The sequence below is a fragment of the Leopardus geoffroyi genome, chromosome A3 (genome assembly GCF_018350155.1).
Source record: "Leopardus geoffroyi isolate Oge1 chromosome A3, O.geoffroyi_Oge1_pat1.0, whole genome shotgun sequence".
Taxonomy (NCBI): domain Eukaryota; kingdom Metazoa; phylum Chordata; class Mammalia; order Carnivora; family Felidae; genus Leopardus; species Leopardus geoffroyi.
Genome location: NC_059336.1, coordinates 1,803,903 through 1,828,923, shown reverse-complemented (window position 1 = coordinate 1,828,923; position 25,021 = coordinate 1,803,903). Strand labels below are relative to the sequence as shown.

The 25,021-nt window shown below is 57.3% G+C and overlaps 1 protein-coding gene across 1 annotated transcript in view; it reads right to left on the bottom strand.

Moving 5' to 3' along the window:
• TAF4 (TATA-box binding protein associated factor 4) overlaps positions 1–25,021 on the bottom strand; it is a 65,825-nt gene that overhangs the window by 28,406 nt on the left and 12,398 nt on the right. Inside the window, exon 2 of the mRNA XM_045444029.1 lies at positions 658–824. Within this exon, the coding sequence (XP_045299985.1) occupies positions 658–824 (167 nt within the window). The remainder of the gene's footprint in view (positions 1–657; positions 825–25,021) is intronic.

Below are 25,021 nucleotides of genomic sequence, written 5' to 3'. Positions count from 1 at the left end.
CTTGACAACACTGCTCTGAGCCGCCCTGGACATTCGATGAGGGGCACGGTGTCTCCCTGCACAGCCAAGTCCTCCGTCTACAGTGCAGGCCTTCACCTCCCGAGGGAACGCGGCTGAAATCACAGGAGGAAGAGACCTCAAGCCCCTTCCAGCCTCCACTTGAGTTACTAACCAGCCAGCCAGTCAGGACGGCAGGGTCACGGCACCGGGCAGAAAGGCATCGGGAGACAAGACGCGGGTAGCGTGCTGGCACGCGCTGAACGGAAGTCAGGATGCGGACAAGACACGCCAGCACGGGGGTCCCGTCCCCACTCCAGCCAACCTCCGGGCCCAGGGTGCTAACCTCCCAAGCACGTGGGGCGGGGGTGCCGTTCAACGCAATCTCCTGACGCTCTCACGCGCCTCCCTGACAGTAACACTAACGCACGCAGGGTTCACTCTGCAGAAGAGGAGACTGAGGCACCGGGGGTGGAGTCACGGGAGGGGAGGGGACAGACAGGACGGAGTCCAGGCAGAGTTTCGCTGAGCACGGACGCGGAGCTGGCTCCCCTGAGCCTCCCGAGGGTGGCCGCGCGTGGCCGCCCCTCTCCGCCCTCGCGGGACACCTGCCGGAAGGACGTCCCTCGGGCTGCTGCCACCTGGCGCGCGTGCACTCACCTGTACGGTAGAGATCTGGACGGGAGGGGCACTTGTGGGGGTTGCAGGGCGGGGCGCCATGGTGGTCTGAGGCTGGGTCTGCACGTGGGCCTGGGCCTGCATCTGGGCCAAGGCCTGCTGAGGAATCATTAACAACTGCCCGTTCTCGCTCCGCACGAGGACCATACCTGGGGATAGAGGAGACCTGGCGTCAGGAGACGTGCCCGCCCCCGCCCCCCCTCCGCCACAGCCGGGGAAGGTGCTGACCCTACCAGAGGGGAGCCGGTCGGCTCTGAGAAGGAAAAAGGAGAAGCTGCGAGAGTGCAGGGTCGCACGCTCACCAGGAAAGACGGCGTCCGGGACGGAAAGACGGCGTCCGGGACGGAAAGACGTACGAGGTTTTCCTCGTGGGATTCAAGCAGCAACTGAGTCTTGGAAAGGAAGCCAGGCGGCGAAGCTCCCGCGGCCACAGCACCCGCCCGCGGCCGCCTGCACGGCCACACGCCAGCCCCACGAGGCGGCCCAGCGCTCGCCACCGCCCCCAGCCCCACCGGCCGTCTCGGAGGAGGGAGGCCTGGGGTCCTGGGGGCCCGAAGCAGGCACTCCTCTCGGGAACACAACTCCCGGGACTGCTCTCGGGTGCGGGGGCCGCGCCACGCCCGCGGCTAACCTGGGGCGCCCGCGACACACACACAGGGACAGGGACGGCCACCCGCACTTGGCAGCTCCAGAGCTCCATCACCAGGAAGCAAGTGCCACCAGCCAGACGCGGCATTAACTGTAGCTTCAAGAACCACAAAGCACTTACGTCGTCAATTCCACCAGAAACAGCAGCCTATCCCCACCTGGAGATAAGTCTCCCACTTGGTGGGACAGGGCGAGGAAGAAACGCTCCACTTCGCACGAGGCCCGGTGCCTGGCGCTCCGGGACAGGAGGCCTCCCCGGCGCGGCCCGGCCTCTTCCAGGCTGCACGCAAGGTGGCCTCTCCGAGGAGAAACGGCCAGCCAGCCTCACAACGAGCAGCATCAGGGCTTTCCCTCCCAAACCAAACGGGAGCTCGAGCGACCCCAGTAACTCCCAGAGGAGCCCCTGAACCCCCGGGTCCCGGCTCGTTCGACACCCAGCATGACGTCCAGAAGTAACAGGCCTCTCCCGGGCTCACAGCTATAATCCCTCATTTCAAAGAACCACGTTCATGCCCATTAAGTAAGCTTCCTTCCAAAACGTCCCCGTTATAATAAACCATGCTGAAATGTAAAAACAAAACAAAAACCAGCTGCTGAAATAACACTCTGCTGAACTCTCCCAGACCCTGGAGCCCGTTAGCACACTGGGGACCCCAAAAGAGGAAACGTGGTCCTCCTCCCAATGCCAGTCTCTCAAGCCCACCATCCCGTCACTAGTCACCAGAGACCCCCTCCCCCTCGTTAGGGTTCTGGGAAGCCACTTGCTGATGTCGCCAAGCAGCGAGGAGGGATGGCCAGGCCCCTGGCCACGTAAAGGGCCCGGCAGCACCCGTGACTTAGTGCCCCAACTTTAAGCCTGTTAACGTGGCAGTGCATGAACGCGCTTTGACTATCAGCAGCTTTTCTGCTTAAGAAATCGCACCTACAGAAACTTAGAGGAATATTTAAAGGATAAACATGTATGAACCAGTGACGTGGTTAAGATGCTAACAAAACAGAAGTGGTACCCTGGCCCCACAGACCTGTAAGAAAAGGTACCAGGAGGGGCGCCTGGGTGGCGCAGTCGGTTAAGCGTCCGACTTCAGCCAGGTCACGATCTCGCGGTCCGTGAGTTCGAGCCCCGCGTCGGGCTCTGGGCTGACGGCTCAGAGCCTGGAGCCTGTTTCCGATTCTGTGTCTCCCTCTCTCTCTGCCCCTCCCCCGTTCATGCTCTGTCTCTCTCTGTCCCAAAAAAAAATAAATAAACGTTGGGAAAAAAAAAAAAAAAAAGAAAAAAAAGAAAAGGTACCATGAGCCACGCAGCAGGCCTGTGGTTTGAACAAACTTTGGAGAAGTGACCACGTAACTTTAAGCAGGTAACGTAACTGGACTCGGGCATTACAAACACGTCCAAGTGGGTATGTAAATGGAGCGGTGAGATTGACGGACACAGCTGGACACGAGGGAGGCGGGCTGCTCGTAGACCCCGGGACCCCCACTGACCGCGAACCCGAGAACAGCCACTCGCTCCTGAGGCGGAGGGAAGGCTACGTGCACAGGAGGGCAGGTGCTGTCCTGGGGCCGCACTTCACGCCCAGTCTCCCCAGCTATGGTCACCGATCGGGCAATAGGCAGAATAGCCCGAGGACGGTCACCACACTGACCGCTGCGTCGAACACCCCGTCTTAATAACGTTATCGCAGCCCTGGATCTCGTCAACTCTGGCTGTGACCACTCATCTCAAACAGATAAGCAGCCGTACAGCGTCTACTCCTGCCAACGCTGAGACACACAGGCCTGGCCCACAGTCACACCGGGAGGCCGCCCCTCCCCACCCTCTGTAGGGGCAAGGTAGGCCCCTCCCCCACCCACAGACGCCGCCAAAGTCCCCCCGCACACCCGGGCCACCTGGCAAAGCCCTGACACGGAAAACACAACGCCCACTTCAGGAGACCCTTCAGAGCCTGTCTGGCCCGTGCAGCCGAGCCCTACAGGCAGTCACCAGGCAAGCCGGGAGCCCCGGACCGGCCTTCCAGACCTCCTGATGGAGCCCGGCCCCTCCCTCACCCGGGAGCCGCCGCCTCCCCTCTACTCCAGACACATTAAAGCCACGGAAGCCACAACCCTGATCGGGCAGACAGAAAAGAACTTGGGTTTTCTTTTTTAACAATTTTAGTATCTTTCCCAGAGTAGAGTTTGTACGGGAAACTTGAGGAACTCAGAGACGCACACGGAAAACAAATCTCCTGAAATCCCGCGTCCTCTGGTGACCGTGTGCGTGGAAAACACGCCAAGGCCACTGTGAACACAACTGAGGCCATGGCGTTGCTACTCAGCCCGCGTCATCTTCTCACTTCTTGTAGCGTAAGTTGTTTCCGTGTCATTGAACATTCCTCAAAAACACAATTTTCAGTAGCTACGTAATATTCCATCCAAAACGTATTTATGATTTCTTTATTGGTGAGGATACTGGACTATGCTCTATCTTTTGCTGCTGTGAAAGCTCAGATTTTAAAATGACAGCGCACGGCATGAACACCCTGCCGGTAGTTCCAAGGTCCGTGCCATGCAGCAGTGAGCGGCCTCCCTGTGCTCGCCGCACGAGACCCTGACCCCGCGCCTCCCTGGGAGGCAGGGCGCCCCACACAGCAGAGCGGAGCGCACACACAGTATCCCAGTATTGCGCGGACCGCCAGTTCCTAAGAACGGATCCGACCCCTCCTCGAGCACCAGAGTTCAGGACAAACCAAGGCTTTCACCCAATGTTAGCTGTCATGATCCCTCTCCTACAACATTCCTTATCGTATTTTTAACCAAAATGTAGGTCAAAGCTACACTACAAATTAAACAGGCACTTTTGGATTCCGCCGGGAACCCCACCTGCCCATTAAGTAAGCTTCCCTCCAAAACGTCCCTTTCATAATAAACCATGCTGAAATTTAAAAGCAAAACAAATTTGTTTCAATTCTGGGGAAGCCAGGGGGCTCGGGCCACGGCCCTTCACACGCGGGCCTGGGAGAGGGGGCGCCTCCCCGAGGGAACAGCGGGAGCTGGAGTGACAGGAGCAGGGAGCAGCAGCCGGGGTCAGGGGGACCAGACTTCCGCCACAAGGTCTCCACCGGGCCGTGGTGAGAGTCAACACAGACAGCGGCAGGAAAGGCAAAGCCGTCCGCGATCACACACGTGCAGAAGGAGACTGTGCCCCGAGCCCCGACGCTGATGCGGAAGAAGCCGGAGTCAGGACGTGCCCAAGAAAAGGGCGCAGTCTGTCTGCACCTCACTGGATGGTTCACTTCTGAGTGCCGCACACCCCACGCTCCCGCGCCAAGAGGAGGAGACCGCGGAGGGGGAGGGCCGGGGAGGGAGGGCCGGGGAAGAAGGGAGACCGTCCCTGGGGCCCTCCCACCACACCGCCACCCGCAGCCCCGCCGGGAGGAGCAGCAGACCAAGCAAGATGCTAACAGGGACACCGGTAAAGCTGGTGGAAATTAAGGCCCAAGTGTTCCTTTTACTCTCATGGCTGTCCGCCTCTTAAACGCACAGGGTCGAGGATTCGGGGCACAGGGTCAGACAAGCGCGTGGGCGGGGCTCCCGCGTCCTGGCACCACACCCCGCCACGCAGGCCTAAGCAGGGAGGGGACAGCGCACCAACTGTACCAAACGGTGCTGCTGAGCCCAATCCACACCCGACTCACACGTGAGGCCAGACACGTGGCCCTGGTCCCAGGGTTTCACCCCTTCACGAGCAGCTGGTCAATGTCACATCTCACCACGCTCGTCCATAAACTGCACAATCATTTCTGGAAAACTCCCCCCGGGCTCCTAAAATGCCAGCAGACAGTGGTGCAGGACCCACCGGCCAGCTGAGCTGGGGCGCCAGCTCGGGGGTGAAGAAGTCCCCACCAGAGTGCGGGGCCCTGTTCGTCAAGGCTCATCCTGCGTCTTCCGGGGGGCATCAGTGTTTAACAGTGCACACCGAGGGCACCTTCCTTTTAAGACCTGTTTACTGTTGCAAAGTTCAATATTTTCTTTTGAAGCAAGAGCAGCACAGGAGGAAACGCTGCTGCTCCGGGGCAGGGAGCAGTGGCAGCACCGCATTTCTGAATATTTAGCTGGAGATGAAGCTTCTGACCTGATTCATGTTCCAGCTTGTGCAGCTCCCTGCACAACACACATGCCATCATCACGAACTTGAGTTCATCTGAGCATACACCGCCAGCTACAAACACGGCCCGAGAAACGTTAAGGAACACGTGACGTGGAGAGTCTCACCAGGCCAGCGTGGTTAGGATGTCAACTCCCCGCAAACGCATCTGCAGATGTAACACAAAACCCACCCGAACCCCCGCAGGCTTTTGTGTGCAAACAGACAAGCTGATTCTACAATCCACAAACACAAGGTCCTAGAGTAACCCAAACAAGCGGGAGTAAGGACCGAGTCGAGGCTAACACTGACCGTTTCCAAAGGCATCAGAAAGCCGCGGTCACTGAGGCAAGGTCGAACAGATCAAGGAACAAAACAGCCCAGAAATAGGCCTGCGCAAACACGGACCAGTGGTGGCTACAAAGGCAACTGGATGGGAAAAGGGCAGCCTTTCGACAAATGGGGAACCAGCGGACATCCACACGCGAAAAGCATGGACTTGGATCCATGCCTCACACCATACACCGAGAGCAACTCCAAGCAGATCCCAGACCTAAACGTGAGCCCTGACACTCTAACTTTCTGGAAGACAATGTGGGGAGGGGAGGGGAATCTTTGTGACCCTGAGTTAGGCAAAGATAGTCTAGACACAACACCAGAAACACAACCCATAAAAACAAATCGGTAAACTGGACTTTATCAAAACTAAACACTTCCGCTCTTTGGAAACCACACTCAGAATGAAAATAGAAGCCGCGGGATGGAGTCCTCGCAGGGCCCACACCCAAGGACAGGCCTGCATCCACAACACATACAGAATTCAAGAAAACACATAAGAAACAACACATTTGAAGAGACCACTCACCAAAGATACCAGATGGCGAGTGAGCACACGTGAGGGTGTGCCACACCAGTCATCAGGGAGCGCACATCAGGTCCCCAGGGCGACACCTCAACACACAGACCCACACACACATCACCCGCAGCAGCTTTGTGTGTGACAAGGTGGGAACAAACCAGAAGTACACCAGCACATGAAAGGACAAGTGACTCTGGAATATCCATAAAACAGAAAAGCACAGATGACCAGGGATGGGCTACTGGCACCCAGCAGCATGGTCAGCCTCCCTTCACCACCAAAGAGCTTGCAGGGGCTTCCCACAGCTTTCGGGATAAGGTGGCCCTCCCTCTGCAGCCTCACCTCGAAGACGCCAGCCACAGAGCCCCCGCCTACCATAGGGCCTTGTTCTAGAACATTCCTTCTGCTCTGCTGCCTCCAGAGCCAGCTCGAGGCCCACATCCTACGACTGTGGCTCCCGGACGGTGCCTCCCTCAGCACAAGCTCCCTGGAGGCAGGACTGACACCCTCAAACGTCTGCATGGAGAGGCAGACAAAGAGAACACAACCTCCAGCCGCACTCCACGGGCCAGCTGCAAACAAGCCCAACCATCGTAAGGACAAGGAGCCAAGAAAAATACAACCAGTGGCTAGTGTGCTATCTGGTGGACGTGCATGTGAAGAGCTGTTTTCCTGGGGCACCTGGGTGGCTCAGTGGGTTACGTTTCCGACTTCGGCTCAAGTCATGGTCTTGTGGTCCATGGGTTCGAGCCCCACGTCGGGCTCTGTGCTGACGGCTCAGAGCCTGGAGCCTGCTTCGGATTCTGTGTCCCCCTCTCTCTTTGCCCCTCCCCTGCTCATGCTCTCTCCCTCTCTCTCTCTCTCTCAAAAATAAATATTAAAAAAAAAAAAGGGAACTGTTTTCCCATGCTGTCAATGCTTTCAAATGCGAAAGATTAGAAAAAATATCTGAAATGTTTGATGAAAACAAAACACCAAACTCGGGATGACCGTGACAGACATGCCAATCGCCACGTCATACGTCGTGCATCGTGCGCTGAAACCAACATACCACTGCGGGTCCCCGGCACTTCAATAAAAAAGAAACACAAAAAAGCCTCAGGGCAGGTGGATCCCCAGCCAGTTCAGGGTTCAAAGCGGATGGCGGCCTGAGACAGAGTCAGGACTCCATAACCCATCACGTTTCCCTCTCCTCACAGCGTCCTGGGACTTTCCAAGTCCTGATGAAACTTAGGACGTTAACGGTTTAAAGTAGCGTGTCCCCAGAACTCTTCAGACACTGTGTTTTAGACACACGTACACACAAGTACACGCGCATGCGCGCGCGCGCACACACACACACACACACACACACACACACACACCCTGCAAAACCGTCTGCCACGGGCTGGGCCGGTGGAAGAGGCCGTGGGTGGGGGGTGGGGTGGATCAAACATTTCCATACAGGTCGAAATTTTGTAATGAATGTGTTTAAAGCACAATTTCTGAAAACAAAATTCTGTCCAAATCTTGACTGAATTGTCGTAATCACAGCTGCCTCATCTACTTTACAAAGTGCCCAAGGGGCGCCTGGCTGGCTCAGTCCATCCAGCATGTGACTCTTGATCTCAGGGTTGTGAGTTCGAGCCCCACAGTGGGTATAGAGATTACTTAAAAATAAAATCTAAAAACATTTTTTAAGTAAATATCAGTGGCCAAAGAATGTATCAAGTGATTCCCAAAAGCAACACAAAGGGCCAGGCAGCAAGGAGCTCAGCCTCACTGACGAAGACGGGCAAATTACTAGATGACTCTCTTCACCTACATCTGTCACAGCCTGGGGTGGATGCAGGGCTTAAATCCTGGGCAAGGGTCCCTTCTCACAGCACCAGTGCTGGAAGGCGCGTCCCTCGCCCGGGAGGCACAGGTGCAGCCAGCGGGCCGCGTCCGCACGAGAGCCGCACATCATCCAGAGGAATGTGCTCCGACTGTGTGCCGGGAGAGACGCACGTCCTTGATGTGTGACGTAAAAATACACCTGCGAAGCAACACAGGGGGCCGACCCGGGTGACAGTGCCGCGGGCGTGCTCAGCGGTGTGCTGAGAGCCGAAAACCACGGTCTGCGCACGGCTCAGGGTGTCCGCGCGGCCCCACCGTCTACGGCCCTTTACGTCAGCGTCACAGTCCCCACGTCACTTAAATCCACAGCGAGAAAAACAGGGCTGGCAAGTGCTGGGTGACGGGCTGTGAGGAGGGCTGCCTGACGCCACCTCTGCCCCCCTCCCTCCTCAAGGTCCACCACCACTTCACCCCGGGACCCACGCACCGTCCCCACCCCTGTGGCCCCATCGCAACCCTGGGAGCCGAGGCGTTCTCTCCCGTGGACGTCTGCCCAGCCCGGTCCCGGACGCTCCATGCTGCACGTGTCCGGGGGCGGCCGGGGCCTCGCACTCAACAGACACTTACTAAACACCAACGCGCCAGAGGGTCCAGGCGGCCCCGCCCTGCGGCTCCAGCACCGTCTACGTGTCACTGCTCTTCTGGAAGGTGGAGCGAAGACGCTGTCCCCAGAAAAGACACGGCCGGCTCTCCGACAACAGGGCAGGACAGAGGACACAGCCTCCCTAACAGAGGGCCAGGCTGCCCTCCGACACCATGGCCCCAGGCCTCCCCACTCTCAAGGGGCCGGCGGCCCGACCTGCCTGGCTGGCGGACAAGCACCTGCCCAGTGCACTTCACCCAGTGTCCCTGCCCCTGCCTGGGAGGGCACGGCGCGTGGGAGAGGAGTCGTGGGCTCTGCGCCCCCGCCCTTCCTCTGCTCGGCCAGCGCCACCTTCTCATGTTCTCACTTCTCTAAAACCCCTGAAATCCAGGGGCGTCGGCGACTTGCCTGCACCCCTGCTCCGGGCAGCCTCCCCGTGTGGGCAGCGAGCACCCCCACTGGCCCAGGTCAACCCCTCAACCTCCCTGAACTCTCAGCATCGAGACGGAATGCAGTTACCTCTTCTTACTCTTCAGGCTGAAATCCTAAACGCCCTGCATCACCCGAGAGCCTCTGCACACACACGTTACCACGCTCTTCCAGGTGCGGTTCATGCACTCCTCTGGTGCTCCCTCAGCCTTGACCGGGGGAGGCTCTGCTCCCCACCTGTGCCCCCAGCGCACCCACAGCAGCGGAACAGCCCGGGGCCCCTCGTGCCCTCGCCCCCAGTCCATCCTGCCTTTCCTTCGTTTCCCCTACCCCCTTTCTCTGGACTCTGTCTCCTCCTGTGAGGGATACTGCTGTTATTCACCCTCAGCGCTTCCCAGTGTAAACCGTGCGTAGACAAGAGTAAACGCGCACATGCTCCCGGCAAAGCCTCAGGAACGCAGTCCCAAAGCAGACGTGCAGAGCAGCCCCAGGCAGGTGCCGAAGCAGCCGCCTCTGCACCGCCTCTCTCACAAAGCTGTGCTGATGTCCAGGGTCCCAAGAGCAGCTCTGGAAATAGGACAGGTGGCTCTGCACGAACACCGAGGCGGAGAATGCGCAGGATGCTCTGGAAGAACATTCTGGGTCTCTGTCAGGATCAGTAAGCGGAGAGAAAGGCACTTTCCCTTGCAGGGTCATCCCCATGGCCTTCTACTCGGCAAGGTCTACGTCCTCACACAGTCAGTATCATCTACTGTACCCTCAAATCCGCACACTCGGCCACCCCGAGGTGAGCGTCTGTGCCCTCGCACGTGTCCAGCTGGCTGGTGAGCCACACAGGCCGCAGGAGAGGGACTGACCTCAAAGCGTCAAAGGCGCCGTGCCAGTCAGAGCCGCCCGTGCCGCGGGACCGGACTCGGGGAGCCAGACTGGAGGCCCGTCCAGCGCCTGGGGCCGTAGCAGCTACACTGAACGCTGGACGCCCTGCCTCTTGTGGAAGTTTTCGTGCAAACGCTGCACAAGTTCAAGGAAACGGAGGTCAGGTGGCAGAGGCCGTGACTTTACGTGATTTACGGCAGAACATCAGCCCCGGGCAACCCCGCTTCTCAGAACACTGGAGTCGAGGAAGCAAAGCAGGGGCCCGAGCCCATCCCTTCCCGCCGTCAGCCAGCAACTCACCCACGGAGGACCTACTAGTGCCAGCGTGCGACACGCACCACCGAAAACCAGGAGCACAAGGCGGCACCCGCTCCTGGGGCCTCCCGCGTGGTGGGGGGGGGGCACGAGCCGAGCAGCGGACCCGCGCGCGTCCACCCAGGCCGTGGAGGGGGGCCACGCAGCACTGCAGGAGCCCGGAGCCAGGGGGCCTCCGCACCTCATCTGAGGGGCCTAACGGGCTTCACGGAGGAAGCGACACGGTAAAGACGCAGGAAGGAGTGGGGTCTCGCTGCCAGGAGGGTGAGGGAGAACGCACCTTGTCCCAGAGACGCAGGCGAGGACACCGCGAGGGGCAGCTGGGAAGGGCACAGAGAGGGGACCCAGGAGGCTGAGGTCCAAGCACAGGAGAGCGAGGCCCCAAGGGCCCAGGCAGGAGGGGCCGGCACTCGGGAAGGAGAAGCCGGGGGCTCCTAGCTGGTGGCTTCAGAACTCTCCGGAAGTGTGGGTGTGGGGGTGCGGCTGGAAAAGCCGGAGAACGAGGAAGGAGAGCGCAGGTGGGAGGAAGAAGGTGCTGACAAGAGACACTGTGCAGTTTTCAGTAACATGAAGGCAATTCCCACAGTTGGCAGAAAAAGCATCTGATAAACTCAACATCCACTCATGACTACAGAATAAATATCCCCGCCAAAAAAAGCAAACAACTTCGGAGAACTAGCAGTGGGAAGGAGTTTCCTTAACTTGATGAAGGGAATCTACAAACTATCATCTCCGATGGCAGATCTTTAGAAGCATTTCCTTTGAAATCAGGAATAATTCAAAGAGGCCAGCCATCACCTCTCTTACCCAACACCGTACCCAAGGTCCCAGCAAGCCGACAGCCCAGAGGACAGGTCAGGGAGTGGGAGCATAAGGCTCTGATGAAATGAAATTGTCATTAATTGTACAGAACAGGATTCTGCACATCTAACACCCAAAAAAACCAGCACCCACAGGGGCGCCTGTGTGGCTCAGTCGGTTGAGCGTCTGACTTCGGCTCAGGTCATGATCTCACGGTTCTCATGGGTTCAAGCCCCACATCACGCTCCACACTGATAGAGCAGAGCCTGCTTGGGATTCTCTCTCTTCCCCTCTCTCTCTCTCTGATCCTTCCACACACGCTCACTCTCTATCTCAAAATAAATAAAATTTTTTTAATGGCACACACATTTTTTAATGAAAGCATTCGATAAGATTGGTAGACATAAGGTCAATATCCAAATCTCAACTACAATCCAATGTACCATCACCAAAAACTAGAAAATGCAATTCTTAAAAACTACTATTTAGAGAATCCTAGAAAGAATCTAACAAGACCTACATGGAAAAAAATACATACACTTGAATGAAAGATCTTACAGAAGATCTAAATAGAGTGATTAACCAAATTCGTGAATACATAGGCACTATACCGTAGATGTCAATCCTCCCCGAACTGACCCACGGACCAATACAATCCCAATCAAAGCAACTATGGGGACTTTCACAAGCTTCAAAGATTTGGCTGAAAAATGTATAAGCAAGATCAAAATACCAAAAAACAGACAATTCTCTGGAAGAAGCGAGTGAGGTACTGCCCCAGTGTCAGCACAGAGCTACACTATGGACACGATGCTACCGAGGAAAAGGCAGATAAACCAAGTGAGAGCCACCGAGAGCCCAGAAACTGACCCCTATGTAATACAAACTTGAAATACTGCAGAGGGATGTGCAGACCAGTGGGTTAAGGAAGGCCCATTCAAAGAAACAGTGCTGGGGCAACTGTCTGCTGGAGAAAGAGGAGAGAGTGACCCCGAGCTCTACCGCACCACACACACACACACACACACACACACACACACACACACAGAGCTGATCCTGTGGGACGGAAGCCAATGTCAAGATGTCAGAAGAAAATACAGGAGAATATCCCTGGGACCTTGGGGTTAGGAAGAAGGTATTAAACATGACTCAAAAGTGTTTACCACGAAGACAAGACAGACAAATGCTGCTACAGGAAAACCAAGAAACCCACTCGTCGCCATGAAGAAAAGTGCAAAGGCTGGCCGTCAGCTGAGGAGCACACCAGCCACATACGTGACCTCCAAGGAATCGTAACCGGGATAGAGGTTAACTCTTACCAATTAGAGAGAGACGATTCAGAGCACGGCTAGAATGCAGTAAATCCACGGCATGGAACAGTCGTCTACGATGAAAGGGGTGCGTGCGACACCCCGCTAAGCCTCAGGAGCGTCCCACTAAGTGCAGGAGGCCAGACACACAAGACCACCACTGTGCAAGCTCACGTTTACGGAACTCCGGACGAGGCAAATCATAGTGACAGGGTGCCAGGGCCAGTGAGGGGCCGCCGGGGGTAACCGCCAACAGGCCTGGGGAGGAGTCCACACCTTGACCGTGGTGGCAGTCACACGTAACGTATGTGTTTGTTAAAACTCACAAAGTCAGACGCTCAACGGGGTCGACGTCACGATATGCAGACTAAGTCTCAAGAAAGGACCGTGAAGCCAGATGGGTGGAGCGCCACCGCACACCCACTGGCAGTTAGAACGCAAGAGGCCGACCCTGCCACATGCCCCGGCACAGGCGTGCGGGGACAGGAACTCTCCTGTTGGATGAACAGCACGTTCCCACAACCACTTAGGAAAAGTCTGGTCTGAGCCTGAGAAGCCTGAACACAGGTTTCCCCTGTGACTCAGCAATTCCGCTCCCAGTATTTACCCTGGAGAAATGAACACGCACGCGTACGTCCACACCGAGCCCTGTCCACGAACGCTCAGAGACGCTTCGTTCATTACTGCCCAAACCAGGAAACCGAACCGCCGGCGCCCGGTGGACTGACGGATACGGTGTGTGCGCGACCGGGGCGAACCCAGAACACCCCGCGTGAAGCAGCCAGACACGATCGCGACATGCAAGTACGTTTCCGCGAACTGTGACACGGCAAACAAAACTACAGAGACGCGAAGCAGGGCGCGTGCCTGTCAACGAGAGGGCAGGAGAGGCCCTTGGGGGTGAACGGAGCACGTGCGTCCGGAGTGTGAGGGGGCCGGACAGATGCACGCACTTCTCAAAGCGGGTGCACTGTGCCGCATGTGTCTTATGGGCGTCTAACCCCCAAGAAAAGCCTTACGCGTGCTGAGCGCTATTTAAAGGCGAGCCTCCTCACACCCGGCTGGCGCGTGGCCAGGAGGCTGAGTCACCCGCTGGCGACAGCACAGCAGCCCGGGGGGAGCTGCCTCTCACCTCGGCCGGCGGGACCGCCCGGCAGGCCCCCACCTGCAGCCCGGAGCTCCCCGGCTCGGCCGGCGTGGGCTGCTGGGCCTCATCGCTGTGGCAGGAGGAGCTCAGGTGTCCTTCTGGACCATTCCTTCCAGAGGTATTCTGAAGGCTTTAGTGCCTGCACCGTGCAGGAAGGTGTCACTAGGAAAAGTAATTTTTCTCTGAGTGGACCAGATATAAAAGTCCGTTTCTCAGTTAACACAGAATGCCAGCACAAGATGATCTCCAGGGTACATCATCAAGGAAAACAGGGTGCAACTCCGCACACGTGCACTTCAGGTGTGAACACGAACATGCTTATTCTTACAAAAAGAAATACTGGGGCGCCCGGGTGGCTCAGTCAGTTAAGTGTCTGACTTTGGCTCAGGTCACGATCTCGCAGTTTGTGGATTCCAGCCTCACACGGGACTCTCTGTGCTGACCGCTCGGAGCCTGGAGCCTGCTTCGGATTCTGTGTCTCCCTCTCTCTCTGTCCCTCCCCTGCTCATGCTCTGTGTCTCTCTGTCTCTCAAAAAATAAATAAACATTAAAAAACAAAATAAAAATAAAAAGCTGTAAAATAAATAAAAATAAATCAGTTCTCATCCAATTCCCTTTCTTCAGTCCCTTCCCCATAAAAAAGCCTGTTGAAAGAGGAAGAAAGAAAGAAAGAAAGAAAGAAAGAAAGAAAGAAAGAAAGAAAGAAAGAAAAAGAAACTGAATGAATGGCCCAGAAACCAATGAAAATAAAAACTTTAAACTGTCTCTGGGGACAGGCAAGAGAGAGGGGACAGAGGAAAGGCTTCTGCAGACCCAGCTCTCCTGCCGCGGGCAGAGAACTAAAGCGTGTATCATCAAACTGGTAACAAAACACACAGAAAAAGGAATTATTTCAATGGAGTTTGAACACACAGGAACTGCAAGAAACCTTAAACTCCACTTTTACTGTTTAATTGTGAAACTCTAAGTATATGGTACGATACGCCAAGTGAGTAAACAGGATTGCATTATCAGACCCATGATTTTCTGAGCCAGGGAAGAGCTACAAACACAATTTCAAAGAATTTAAGGGACCCCTGCTGGGTTAGCAACCTGAATCGGAAGTACCCTGCGGTTGGCTCCCTGACCCCAGATGCGGGGCCCTGCCCAAGCCACGTGCTGACACTTCTCCGGCTGAAGGAAGAGGGCGCTCACTGCCAACGGGGACAGAGCGACAGCGCAGGGCCATCCCCCAACGCCTCCTCCCACGTCCACAAACCCCGCACGCTGACAGCCACGCCGCCGGCACACAGAAGTTAACTCCAGGTTCAGGCAGAGGCCGGGAGGAAAAGGATGCTCGGGGCACGTGGAGGAAGACACAAGAGAGCACCTGGGGACAGGCAGGCGGGGACCAAGCCCCGCCACACAGGCACAGAGACCGCAGAGCAGCGCGGACCACACGTAAGCCCGCCGTGCAAGCGACCCAGTATGCTCGCACCCGCCACCTGCCACAGCCACACCCCTGGGACCCCACTCCCCACTGGCTGCTCCCAGAATGCAGGCTCAGCCCACTGTCTGGAAAGTTCCACAGGCACTCTAGGGGCCCCCTGTCCTGTCCCTCCTCGGAGTGGCCTCCCTGAGCACCCGTCTGAACAGCACCTCCTACCCCGCCTCACTTGTGCAGCAGACCCCGATGTGCGCGTGCTGGAACTTCGTGTGGCGCACGTGGCCCGTCACCCCTCCCGGAAGGACCCCCATCACATGTAACGTGCCGGCACAGAGCTGGCACTCGGTAAGGACACGGCCATTAAGACCACGGAGTCTGTAACTCCCCACAGCAGTGGAGGACCGGGGAACTTTTAGAAAGGAAACGGTGCGTCAGGGACAGCCACAATGATCGCCTGGGGACAAGAATATGGATCACCCTTCACATCTTTCCCGTATTTTTTTGTCCTTATCAAATCTTGCAGGATGAGCATACATCACGGCAGTTACCCCCTCATCCACGCTGGGCTCCCGCCGCTTCCGCGTGGGAAGCAGAGGACCCTCCCCTTGACTCGAAGTCGGAAGGTCAGGTGCAACCTGGCTCTGCGTCACGTGCCGCGTCCTTCACGTGACGTCCATCCCCTGGCACAGGCATCTCGTCCCGTCACCTGGGCACGAGGTGGGTGAGCCCAGGACAAGAAGGTGCCCCGGAGAGAGACCACAGTCACACGACGTGTGTCACAGCACATTGTCACAACCGTTATTGTTAATCTCCCGCTGCGCAACCGTTATTGTTAATCTCCCACTGCGCCCGGTTAGGGTTTATAAACCGCGCTCGACCAAGGGCAGAGTGTGTGTCGAGGAAAACACTTGGTGCGTGTAGGGCCTGGTGCCCCCACGCTTTCGGGCTTCCTTGGGGGTCTTGAAGCGGATCCCCCTGCAAATAAGGGCGGGGGGGGGGCTGCTGTATTTACATCTGTTTAAAAACCAGATGTTGTTTGTAACTACGGACAAGGGGAGCTGCACCTTCTAGCGGCCACTACGGAAACGGCCAGGCCTGGAGGGAAGCCCCAGACGCATCCGTGGGGTTCAGTGCACAGCCAGCCCCTGACGGACACTCAACTTTCTCTAACGAAGACCACACGACGCTTCCGTTTGAACGAAGCCAAGACAGACCCGACTCGGGTGGTGCCCACGGCCCCCAGCACGTAACTGCTCACACAGATGCCCCGGGGGGGGGGGGGGGGGCAGCGGCCCTTCTCCAGGCACAGCCAACAAACCTCTCCTCACCGCATGCAGATGCTTCCAAGCGCTCTATTTTAGCCGTAAGAAAAGCGCGTACCCATATCAGACCCGATCGACCATTAACGGAGCCATTTCAAACAAGCCCCTGAACACCAGTGCCAGCTTCTTGGCCTCAGGAGACCGCAGACGCTGGCACTTTATACAAATGACAACTACCCTCCCTTCCGGAACATGATGCAGCACCGAGGCAGACAGACAAAGAGGCACCCTAACTTTTTAGTGCAGCTTTGCTGAAATCTAGTTTTTACAAAGAATAAAGTTCACCTGTTTTAAGTGCACAATCTGGGAGCTCGAGCAAATAAACACACTTGAGCAGTCACTCCTGCAGCCGAGACCTGAAACATTGCCATCAAGTTACAAAGCGCCCCGGCACCACGTGGCAGGCTCCCCAGAGCAGGCCACCGCTGCGCGCACCACGCGGCTTCTCCTGGGGTCTCAGAGACCTGCGATCGTGCAACGGCCAGTCCCCGGGGCCTGGTTTCTTGCACCTGGCAGAGTGCTGTGAGCCCCTCCACAAGGCTGCAGGTGTCAGCACCCTCTCCTCCACGTCACCAAGTACCGAGTGTGGACGGGCCACACGCCGTGCACCTCACAGACATTTAGGTTATTTCCAAGTTGGGCTCTGGTGAGTAGGGCTGCTGCAAACGCGGCCAGGGAGTCCCTCGCGGACGTTCACGTCACTCCTCCTGGACAGGCTGCTGGACACAGCAAGGACCCAGTGCTGTTCGAGCACCTGCCACATGCTGTTTCCTCCTACTGGGCACTCACCCCCAGCAACCTGCGGGCTCCATGACCCCCACACCCACCGGCTGGGGTGCAGCCTGTTAGTGGGCGTGGAAGCGATGGGGTACCCACTGGACTCTAACGTGTCCTTCTCTGATCACCGATGATGTGAGCATCTTCTCATATGCTTGAGGGCCGTTTTTATACCTTCTACTGTGTCTGTTCAGACCTTCTGCCTATTCTTTTTTTTTTTATTTTAAATATTTTTATTTATTTTTGAGAGAGAGACAGAGCACGAGTGGGGGAGGGACAGAGAGAGAGGGAGACACAGAATCTAAAGCAGGCTCCAGGCTCCGAGCTGTCCGCACGGAGCCTGACGGCAGGGCTTGAACCCACGAACCGTGAGATCGTGACCTGAGCTGAAGTCGGACGCTTAACTGACTGAGCCACTCAGGCGCCCCTCTTCTGCCCATTCTTATCGGTCTTCTGACCACTGCTCTGACCTGCCTCCCTGTGCTCTACATAAGTTCTCCGTCAGATGCACCACCCCACTCCAAAGCCTGCCTTCCAGTTTATTAACGACGACTATCACCTAGCAAAAGTTTCCTTCTGATTCTGAAGTCTGGTGTATCGATCTTTTCCACTGCGGTTCGGGCTACCTGTGTCCTACGAAATCTCGTACTAACTTAACCCGCGGTCACAAAGATCACCACCTGAGATTTCAGTGTCACGGCCAGAGGGCCACACTGCCACTTCTGGGAACTCTGCGGCCAGCGTCTGCCCCCGACCCACTTCTGCTGACATCCTTTCTCTCCGGAGCGGCACACCAGGTGTGATGGAGCGCGCACGGAAGCTGGGCGCTATTCGCTCCCACCTGACAGTCCGTCTGTGAGACTGCTCGGCAGAGACCCACTGTGCTTCGCCTTACCTCCCCCCCACCCCGAAACGGGCGCCCTACAAGCGCAAGGGGGCGGGTGGAAGCTGGAAGCAAGAACAGTGAGGACCAACCAAAGCAGAGCAGGGCCATGTCTTTGCCGGACTCGGTCTGAAGCCACACCCACAGAGCGCCGGGGCCAGTCTCGTTCTAAGGGAACTGACTCACAAGTGTGGGGGGTAAAATCTTAAATCCTGTGCTGAGAACGGAGCACGCCAGCCGCCCCCAGAGTGCTTCACTCTGCCTCAGAACAAGTCCGGCTTCGCCGTGAGAAAAGCGACCCCTGGTTCCCACGGTACAAACGCAGTACCCTACAACCTACAAACCCATGCTGCCCCGTTTCAATCACGTACAAGACGACACAGCCGAGGGAGCCTGAGATCTCCTGTGTCAACGCCGGCTCCCAGACCTCTCCCTGCCAGGACACTCAGACAGAGGGGCTGCCTGGCGAGCAAGCATCAGCCAGGACGCTGTTCCCTCGGGATCCCCCACGGCCAGGGTGGCCCCCAAACCTTTTTCCCTCCTACATGCGCCCTTCTGCCAAGGCTGGTCTCCCGTCCACCCCGACCACCCCGACGTGCACTCATCACCACGCCCACTCTGTTCCACCACCAAGGTGCCCCCTCACTGTGGCGGGCTGCTTTCCAACACAAGTACCAAAAATCACCCCTGAAAGTCCCCTAAAGCCCCAGGAGGTCTTGGGCTGAGCGGGTTCCCTCCTGCAGTGACATGGCCAACTCCTCCCAGGTACTGGAGCACATGGGGGCCTGTTCACCCGAACCCCAGACCAAAGAGGGGGCTTGCCTTTGAGGAGTCTGATGTACCGAAAATGCTTTTGTAGAAACACTGAATCGTGCGTGGGGGCTGAGCAGAGTGACATCTGTTGCCGTACCAAGACTCCCTGGGGCACGCCTCCTTGTCCCCCTGAGGGGCACTGCTAACCATCCGTGTTATGGCTCCGAGAGCTGGCACTCAAGGGTTGAGGGGACCTGCACAGCCAGTCAGCAGTGGAGCCTGGCTGCACAGAGTCCCACTACTGGTTGTCGCTGTGTGGGCCCGTCTGACCCTGGCTCAGGAGGACAGCAACATCCAGAACCACCTGCAGAGTCGAAGGGGACTTCCCCCCGCCCAGGGCTCCCAGGGCTCGTCCCCCTCCCGCACTCCCCTTCCCCAGGCAGCTAGCTCTTCGGCCCCGCACACACTCATCGCACCGGCTCCCGCTACGGCAGTTCTGACCTCCACCTCCGCACCTGTGCCACCCACCGGGCCGGACACAGCTGCTGCTCCTCTGGACACAGCAGGGCTAACGCATGCCCCCACCGGGCCACCATCATGACCGGTCCCCAGGCCAGGGAGGGGCAAGCGGGCTCAGGATCAGGGAGGCCCCGGGCAGCGTGCCTCACCAACCCGAGCCTCAGCCACCCATCTGCAAGAGGGCAGTGGGGGTGCAGGAGACGTGCGCAGCGCCTGACTTCTACGTCCCTCCCCCGGTGGGCAGAGAACTCATGGGCGCCCTTCTGGGTCGATCCTATCCTCCTCCTGTGCCCCGTCCCCTTGTCTGTCACCTGCCCTCACCAAGGTAATGTCTCTTACTGCCCCCGTTCCCACCTGGCTAGACCAAGACGCATTTCCTGAGAACGGGATATGGCAGGAACCTCCTAAGGTCTCCCTGCCTGACCCCCCCTTTGACCTCCCAGGGAAGATGCTCACTGACAACTCTTCCCAAAATACCTCCATTCGTGAGAAAAACTCTTAGTAAACTAGGAATAAAGGCAACTCCCCCGACCTGATAAAGACTGTCCACAACAAACCTACAGCTAACATCCTACTTCACGATGAGAGACTCAAAGCTTCCCTAAAAAGGGGAACAAGGCAAGGAGGTCTCTCTTCTCACTGCTGCACGTCAACACGGCACCAGGCATCCCAGCTGGTGCAACACAGAAGATGAGATAAAAGGTACACAGATTGGGAAGGAAACAATAAAAAACTGTCTTTGTTCACAGGACCATCTACGTAGAACTCCGCCCCCACCAAATGACAGAAGGGGCGCCTGGATGGCTCACTTGGTTGAGCACCTGACCTCGGCTCAGGTCACCACCTTCTGGTTTGGGAGTGTGAGCCCACACTGGGCATGCTGCTGTCAGCGCGGAGCCTGCTTCGGATCCTCTGCGCCCCCCCCCCCCCCGCACCTCCCCACTTGCACGTGCTTGCTCTCTCCCGCACTCTCTCTCTCTCAAAAACTAAGTAAGCTTTTTCTTTTTAATGACAAAATAAACTCCTGGAACTAAAAATGATTACAATAAAGTTGCCAGATATAAAGTTAACTTACAAAAGCCAATCGCTTTCCCATAAACCAACAATGAGTAGAATTAAAACACGTTATCATTTACGTTAGCATCCAAAAACCATGAAATACTTAGTTATAAATCTAACAAAATACAAGACCAAATAAAGCCAACTAAAAACTCTGATGAATTAAATCAAAGAACCAGATAAATGGAGGGACAGTCCATGTTCACAGACAGGAAGACTCGATATCGTCGGGATGTCAGTTCTTGCCAGTTTGGTCGGTAGCTTCACTGCAATCCCACTCAAATCTCAGGAAGTCACTTTATGGATATGGACAGTGGACGGGAGGCCACGGACCCAGAGGAGCCAACGCAAGAGCTGGAGGGGGACTGCCCGACGTCAAGCCCACCGCGAAGCCACGGCAATCACGCCGCCGTGTCCCGGCGGAAGGAGGCACAGACCATGGGACGGAACAGAGCCCAGAAACGGGCCCCAGAAACCCAGTCGACGGACGTCTGACAAAGGAGCGGAGGCGACACGACGGAGCAGAGACCGTCTCTTCAACAACCGGGGCCGAACCCGCCGGCCGGCCGCCTGCAGAAAAACACATCTGGACACGGACCTTACCCCCTTCACGAAAATTCACTCAAAGCGGGTCACAGACTTAAAGTAAAATGCGAACCCTGATCTCCTCGATGACAACCCAGGAGAAAGTCTCGGTGACCCTGGGCATGGCGATGAGCTTTCAGACACAACACCCAGACAGGATCCAGGAAGGAAAGCTGGCAAGCTGGACTGGGGTAGAATTAAAGACGTCTGCTCTCGGAAAGACGGTCAGGAGCCACAGACTTGGAGAAAATAGGTACAAACGACATTTGATAAAAGACAGTCATCCTAAATATACAAAGAGCTCTTAAAACTCAACAGTAAGAAAACAACCCAATTAGAAACGGGCCGGAGACCCGAGCAGGCCCCTCACCGGAGAAGACGCACAGATGCAGACGGGCGCGGGGACAGACGCTCCGCTTCACAGGTCGTCAGGGAAACGCAAATCACAACAGCGAGGCACCACGCACGCCTGTCACCAGGGCCCAAACCCACGACCCTGACGACCCCAGACGCTGGCGAGGGCGCGGAGCGGCAGGAGTGCTCGGTTGTTGCCGGCGGGAACGCAGGATGGCGCGGCCGCTTTGGAGGAGAGTTTGGTGTTTTGCTACAAGACGAATCATACTCTGACCGGACGAGCCGGCAATCGCGTTTCTTGCGATTTATCTACACGAGTCGAAAACTCGTGTCCACACAAAAACCTGCTCACGGATTTTTATAGCGGCTGTGCTCGCGACTGCCAAAACTTGGGAGCGACCACGGCGTCCCTCAAAGGTGACAGATAAATAAACTGTGGTAGATCCAGAATATGGACTGTCAGTCAGTGATAGGAAGAAACGAGCTCTCAAACCATGAAAAGATGGAGGAGAATCATAAATGCACATCACTAAGTGAGAGAAACCAATCTGAAAGGCTCCGCACTGTGTGACACCAACTGTAGGGCCTTCTGGAAAAGGCACAACTACAGACATTAAAAAGACGGGGTCGGGAGGTGGGGAGGGGTGAACAGGTGGAGCACAAAACATTTTAAGGGTAGTGAAAATACTGTTTGACACTATAAAGGCAGATACGTGTCTTTTTCCGTGTGTCCAAACCTCTGAGATAAAGCTAATGCAAGCTCCCTAAGGGATGGCGTGTCAGTGCGGCTCATGCCCTGTGACAAAGGTACCCTCCGGTGGGAGATGGCCACAGTGGGGAGGCTGTGCTGGGGGGGGAGGGGGGGACATATGGGAAATCTCTGTACTGTCCTCCTAATTTTGCTGTGAACTTTAAACTACGCTAAAAAAAAAAAAAAAAAAAAAAAATTAAGCTCTTTACCAAAAACAAAACAAAACCCAAAAAACACATCATCTGCTTTTGTTGGTACCTGGAGACTCAAGGGCGGTACCCCAAACCCCCTAAGAAGTGGCCTGTGGACAGCTGGCTGACCAGCAGAACTCCCCCATCTGCCACACCTCTTCCCCCGCCAAGAGCCCACTAAGCCGAGAGTCAAGGAATGGACGTGGCCCCACACCCCCGACAGGAGGAGCCAACAGAAGGACGAGATGCCCGCAGAGGCAGAAAGAGAGAAGCAGACTCTGAGAGAACGGGAGGGGTCTTTCTGGCACCCCCCAGGGCTCAGGGCAGGATGTCCATGCTCTAGGCAGAAGAATTTTTGGCCATGAGGTCCTTTCCTCAGAAACAGAGGACATCCCTGCGTCAAGGGTCCCCTGTCCAGTCCCGCCTGACCGCTACGAGGGGAGCCAGGGCACCACGATGGCTCTCCATCCGTACAGCGCTCACATGAGCCAGAACTGGCAGACCCTTCATGACAGGCTCCCACAAGACAGAGACCTGCACACGACTGCGTGACCGGCACCATCCTGGGCACCAGGCACCCGTGGGGCTCCTCCCTCAGGAAGCAGGGAAGCAGCCTGGGGAAGAGCTGAAAGTGCCAAGATGGGGGGGGGGGGGGCATGCAAACAAGCCCCCCAGACACAAGAAAATTGACAACTCAAAGGAATTTCAGAAAGAGAACAGCAGGACATTACTTAGAAGGGAGGAAACCCCCCTAGAGGGGACCTGGAACACCAGGTGAGGAAAGGACCTCTGGCACAGACCGGACCCGGCAACGCCGGGCTCCGCAGGTGCCTCCTTTCCAGCCGGTGCAGGTGTCTCGGGCATGGGGACACGTGCTCGCCATGCACGGACAGCGCTCAGGCACACGTCGGCACCCGGAAGGCAGGCCGCGGGAGGCTTGGGGGCGCCGCGGGAGGCCTCCCCAGCCTGCCGGCTGCACCCTCTGGCCCCAGGGCCACGCTGCCAGAACAAGCCATTTGCACACCGTCTTGGCTCCGTGATCCCACATCCGCCCTTCACTCTCCAACCACCCCTGCTGATCAGCTACCTTCATCCCAGGCAAGTGTACACCTGACCCTCCAGCCCTGCAGGCGACCCACCCTCCCGCCAGGGTGCCCCTCCTCCAAGAGAACCCCACTTCTGGTTTGATACGGGACGCCGATTTCTCAGGAGCACGCAGTGCTGTGTGGCGGTCGGGCCACAGGGCACATCGCCCAGCACAGAGCCCGGGGACAGCCTCCCGCACGCCCCCGGCCCTCCAGAGGAAGGAGGCAGGAAGGCCACCTCTGTCGTGTCCCCTCCCTGCCACCCGGCGGCCCCCACCAGGGCGAGCTCTCCCTCTCACCCCCCAGTGGAGGTGGGGCTGGGCCACTTCAGCCCCTCACCCTCCCTCATCCAAGAGGCTGGCTCAGCGTCCCTCCTCCCCAGCTCCTGTCCTCTCATTCGGCCACCCCCCCAGATGCCTGACCGGACACCTGGCATCCCCCAGCGGCTGGCACCAGCCCCCTTCTCTGCAGCCTGCTGGCCGCCCCCTGGGCCCTGCCCCCCACTTTCTCTCTCTGTGGCAACCGCTGACCCGTACGCAGGGACGTACAGAGCAGCCACGAGCCCCGGGCGGCCAGCAGGCACCTGAGCGAGCCAACGTGCAGGCACAGCAGCCAGAGGAAGCGGGACGCCAGCGGCTCTGGACACCGTGCATGGGGGCAGCGTGTCGACCTGGCAACACCTGGGAGGCGGGGTTGAACCCGATGCGTTAACACGGACTTCACCTTGTTCCGTTTTCACATCCCTTGTCCTTTTGAAGGCGCTAACAGAAACTTCACACTCTGTGTGTGGCCCGCATCACACTCCTCCTGGAGAGCACGGCTCCCAATCTCCCGTCTTCGGGAAACAAGTCCAGAAACAACAAAAGGAACTGTCCCTACACTCCAAGCACATGGCTCTGTTCCCCCTCCGAAACCAGCATCCCCAAAGGCTGTCCCCTCCCCACCTTCCCCCCGAGGCCCGGCCTGTCCCGGCCTCCAGGGGCAGATCCAAAAGCAAGTCTGTCCCCTAACCTCCTGAGCTGGCCACCGACACACAACAGGTAGACACTCACCGCCCGGACACACCCCTGACCCCATGACCTGGCACCCTGCGCCCCACCCCCCCGCGGGCCCCCCATGGGCCCCCTGCTTGGGCCTGCTCCCCTCTGCTGGTTCCTCCTCTGTTCCACCTCCAGGTGTCAGATGTCCCCCAACAGGTCTCTGGCCTGTCTTCTCTTCTCTGGGCTGTACCGTCCCTCCTCCAAACCCGGTGAGCACACCACCCTCGTGGTTTAAGATGACATCAGTCTTTGTTTTTGTTTTTGTTTTTTTCAAAAGTAAACTCTACACCCAATGTGGGGCTTGAACTCACGAACCCGAGATCAAGAGTCCCACCAGCTGAGCCAGACACGTCTCCTGAAATATCATCAGGGCCCCCGCCCCCGATCCCCAGCCCTGAACCCACCTCTGAATTTCAGACGCAAATCTCAGGTCTCCCTGACCCCCTCCCGGACACCCGGTGCACGACCCCCGCGTACACACGTAGAACCAAGAACGTGAGTCTCCGTAAAGAGACCCGGCCTGTCTCAAGATCTCTCCTGCGTGCGGCTCTGTCGACGAGAGTCGGCCAGTGCCCCCTGGGCTGGCCACCCCTCCCCAGGCAGGAGACCCAGGCGCGGCGTGAGGGCCTTTC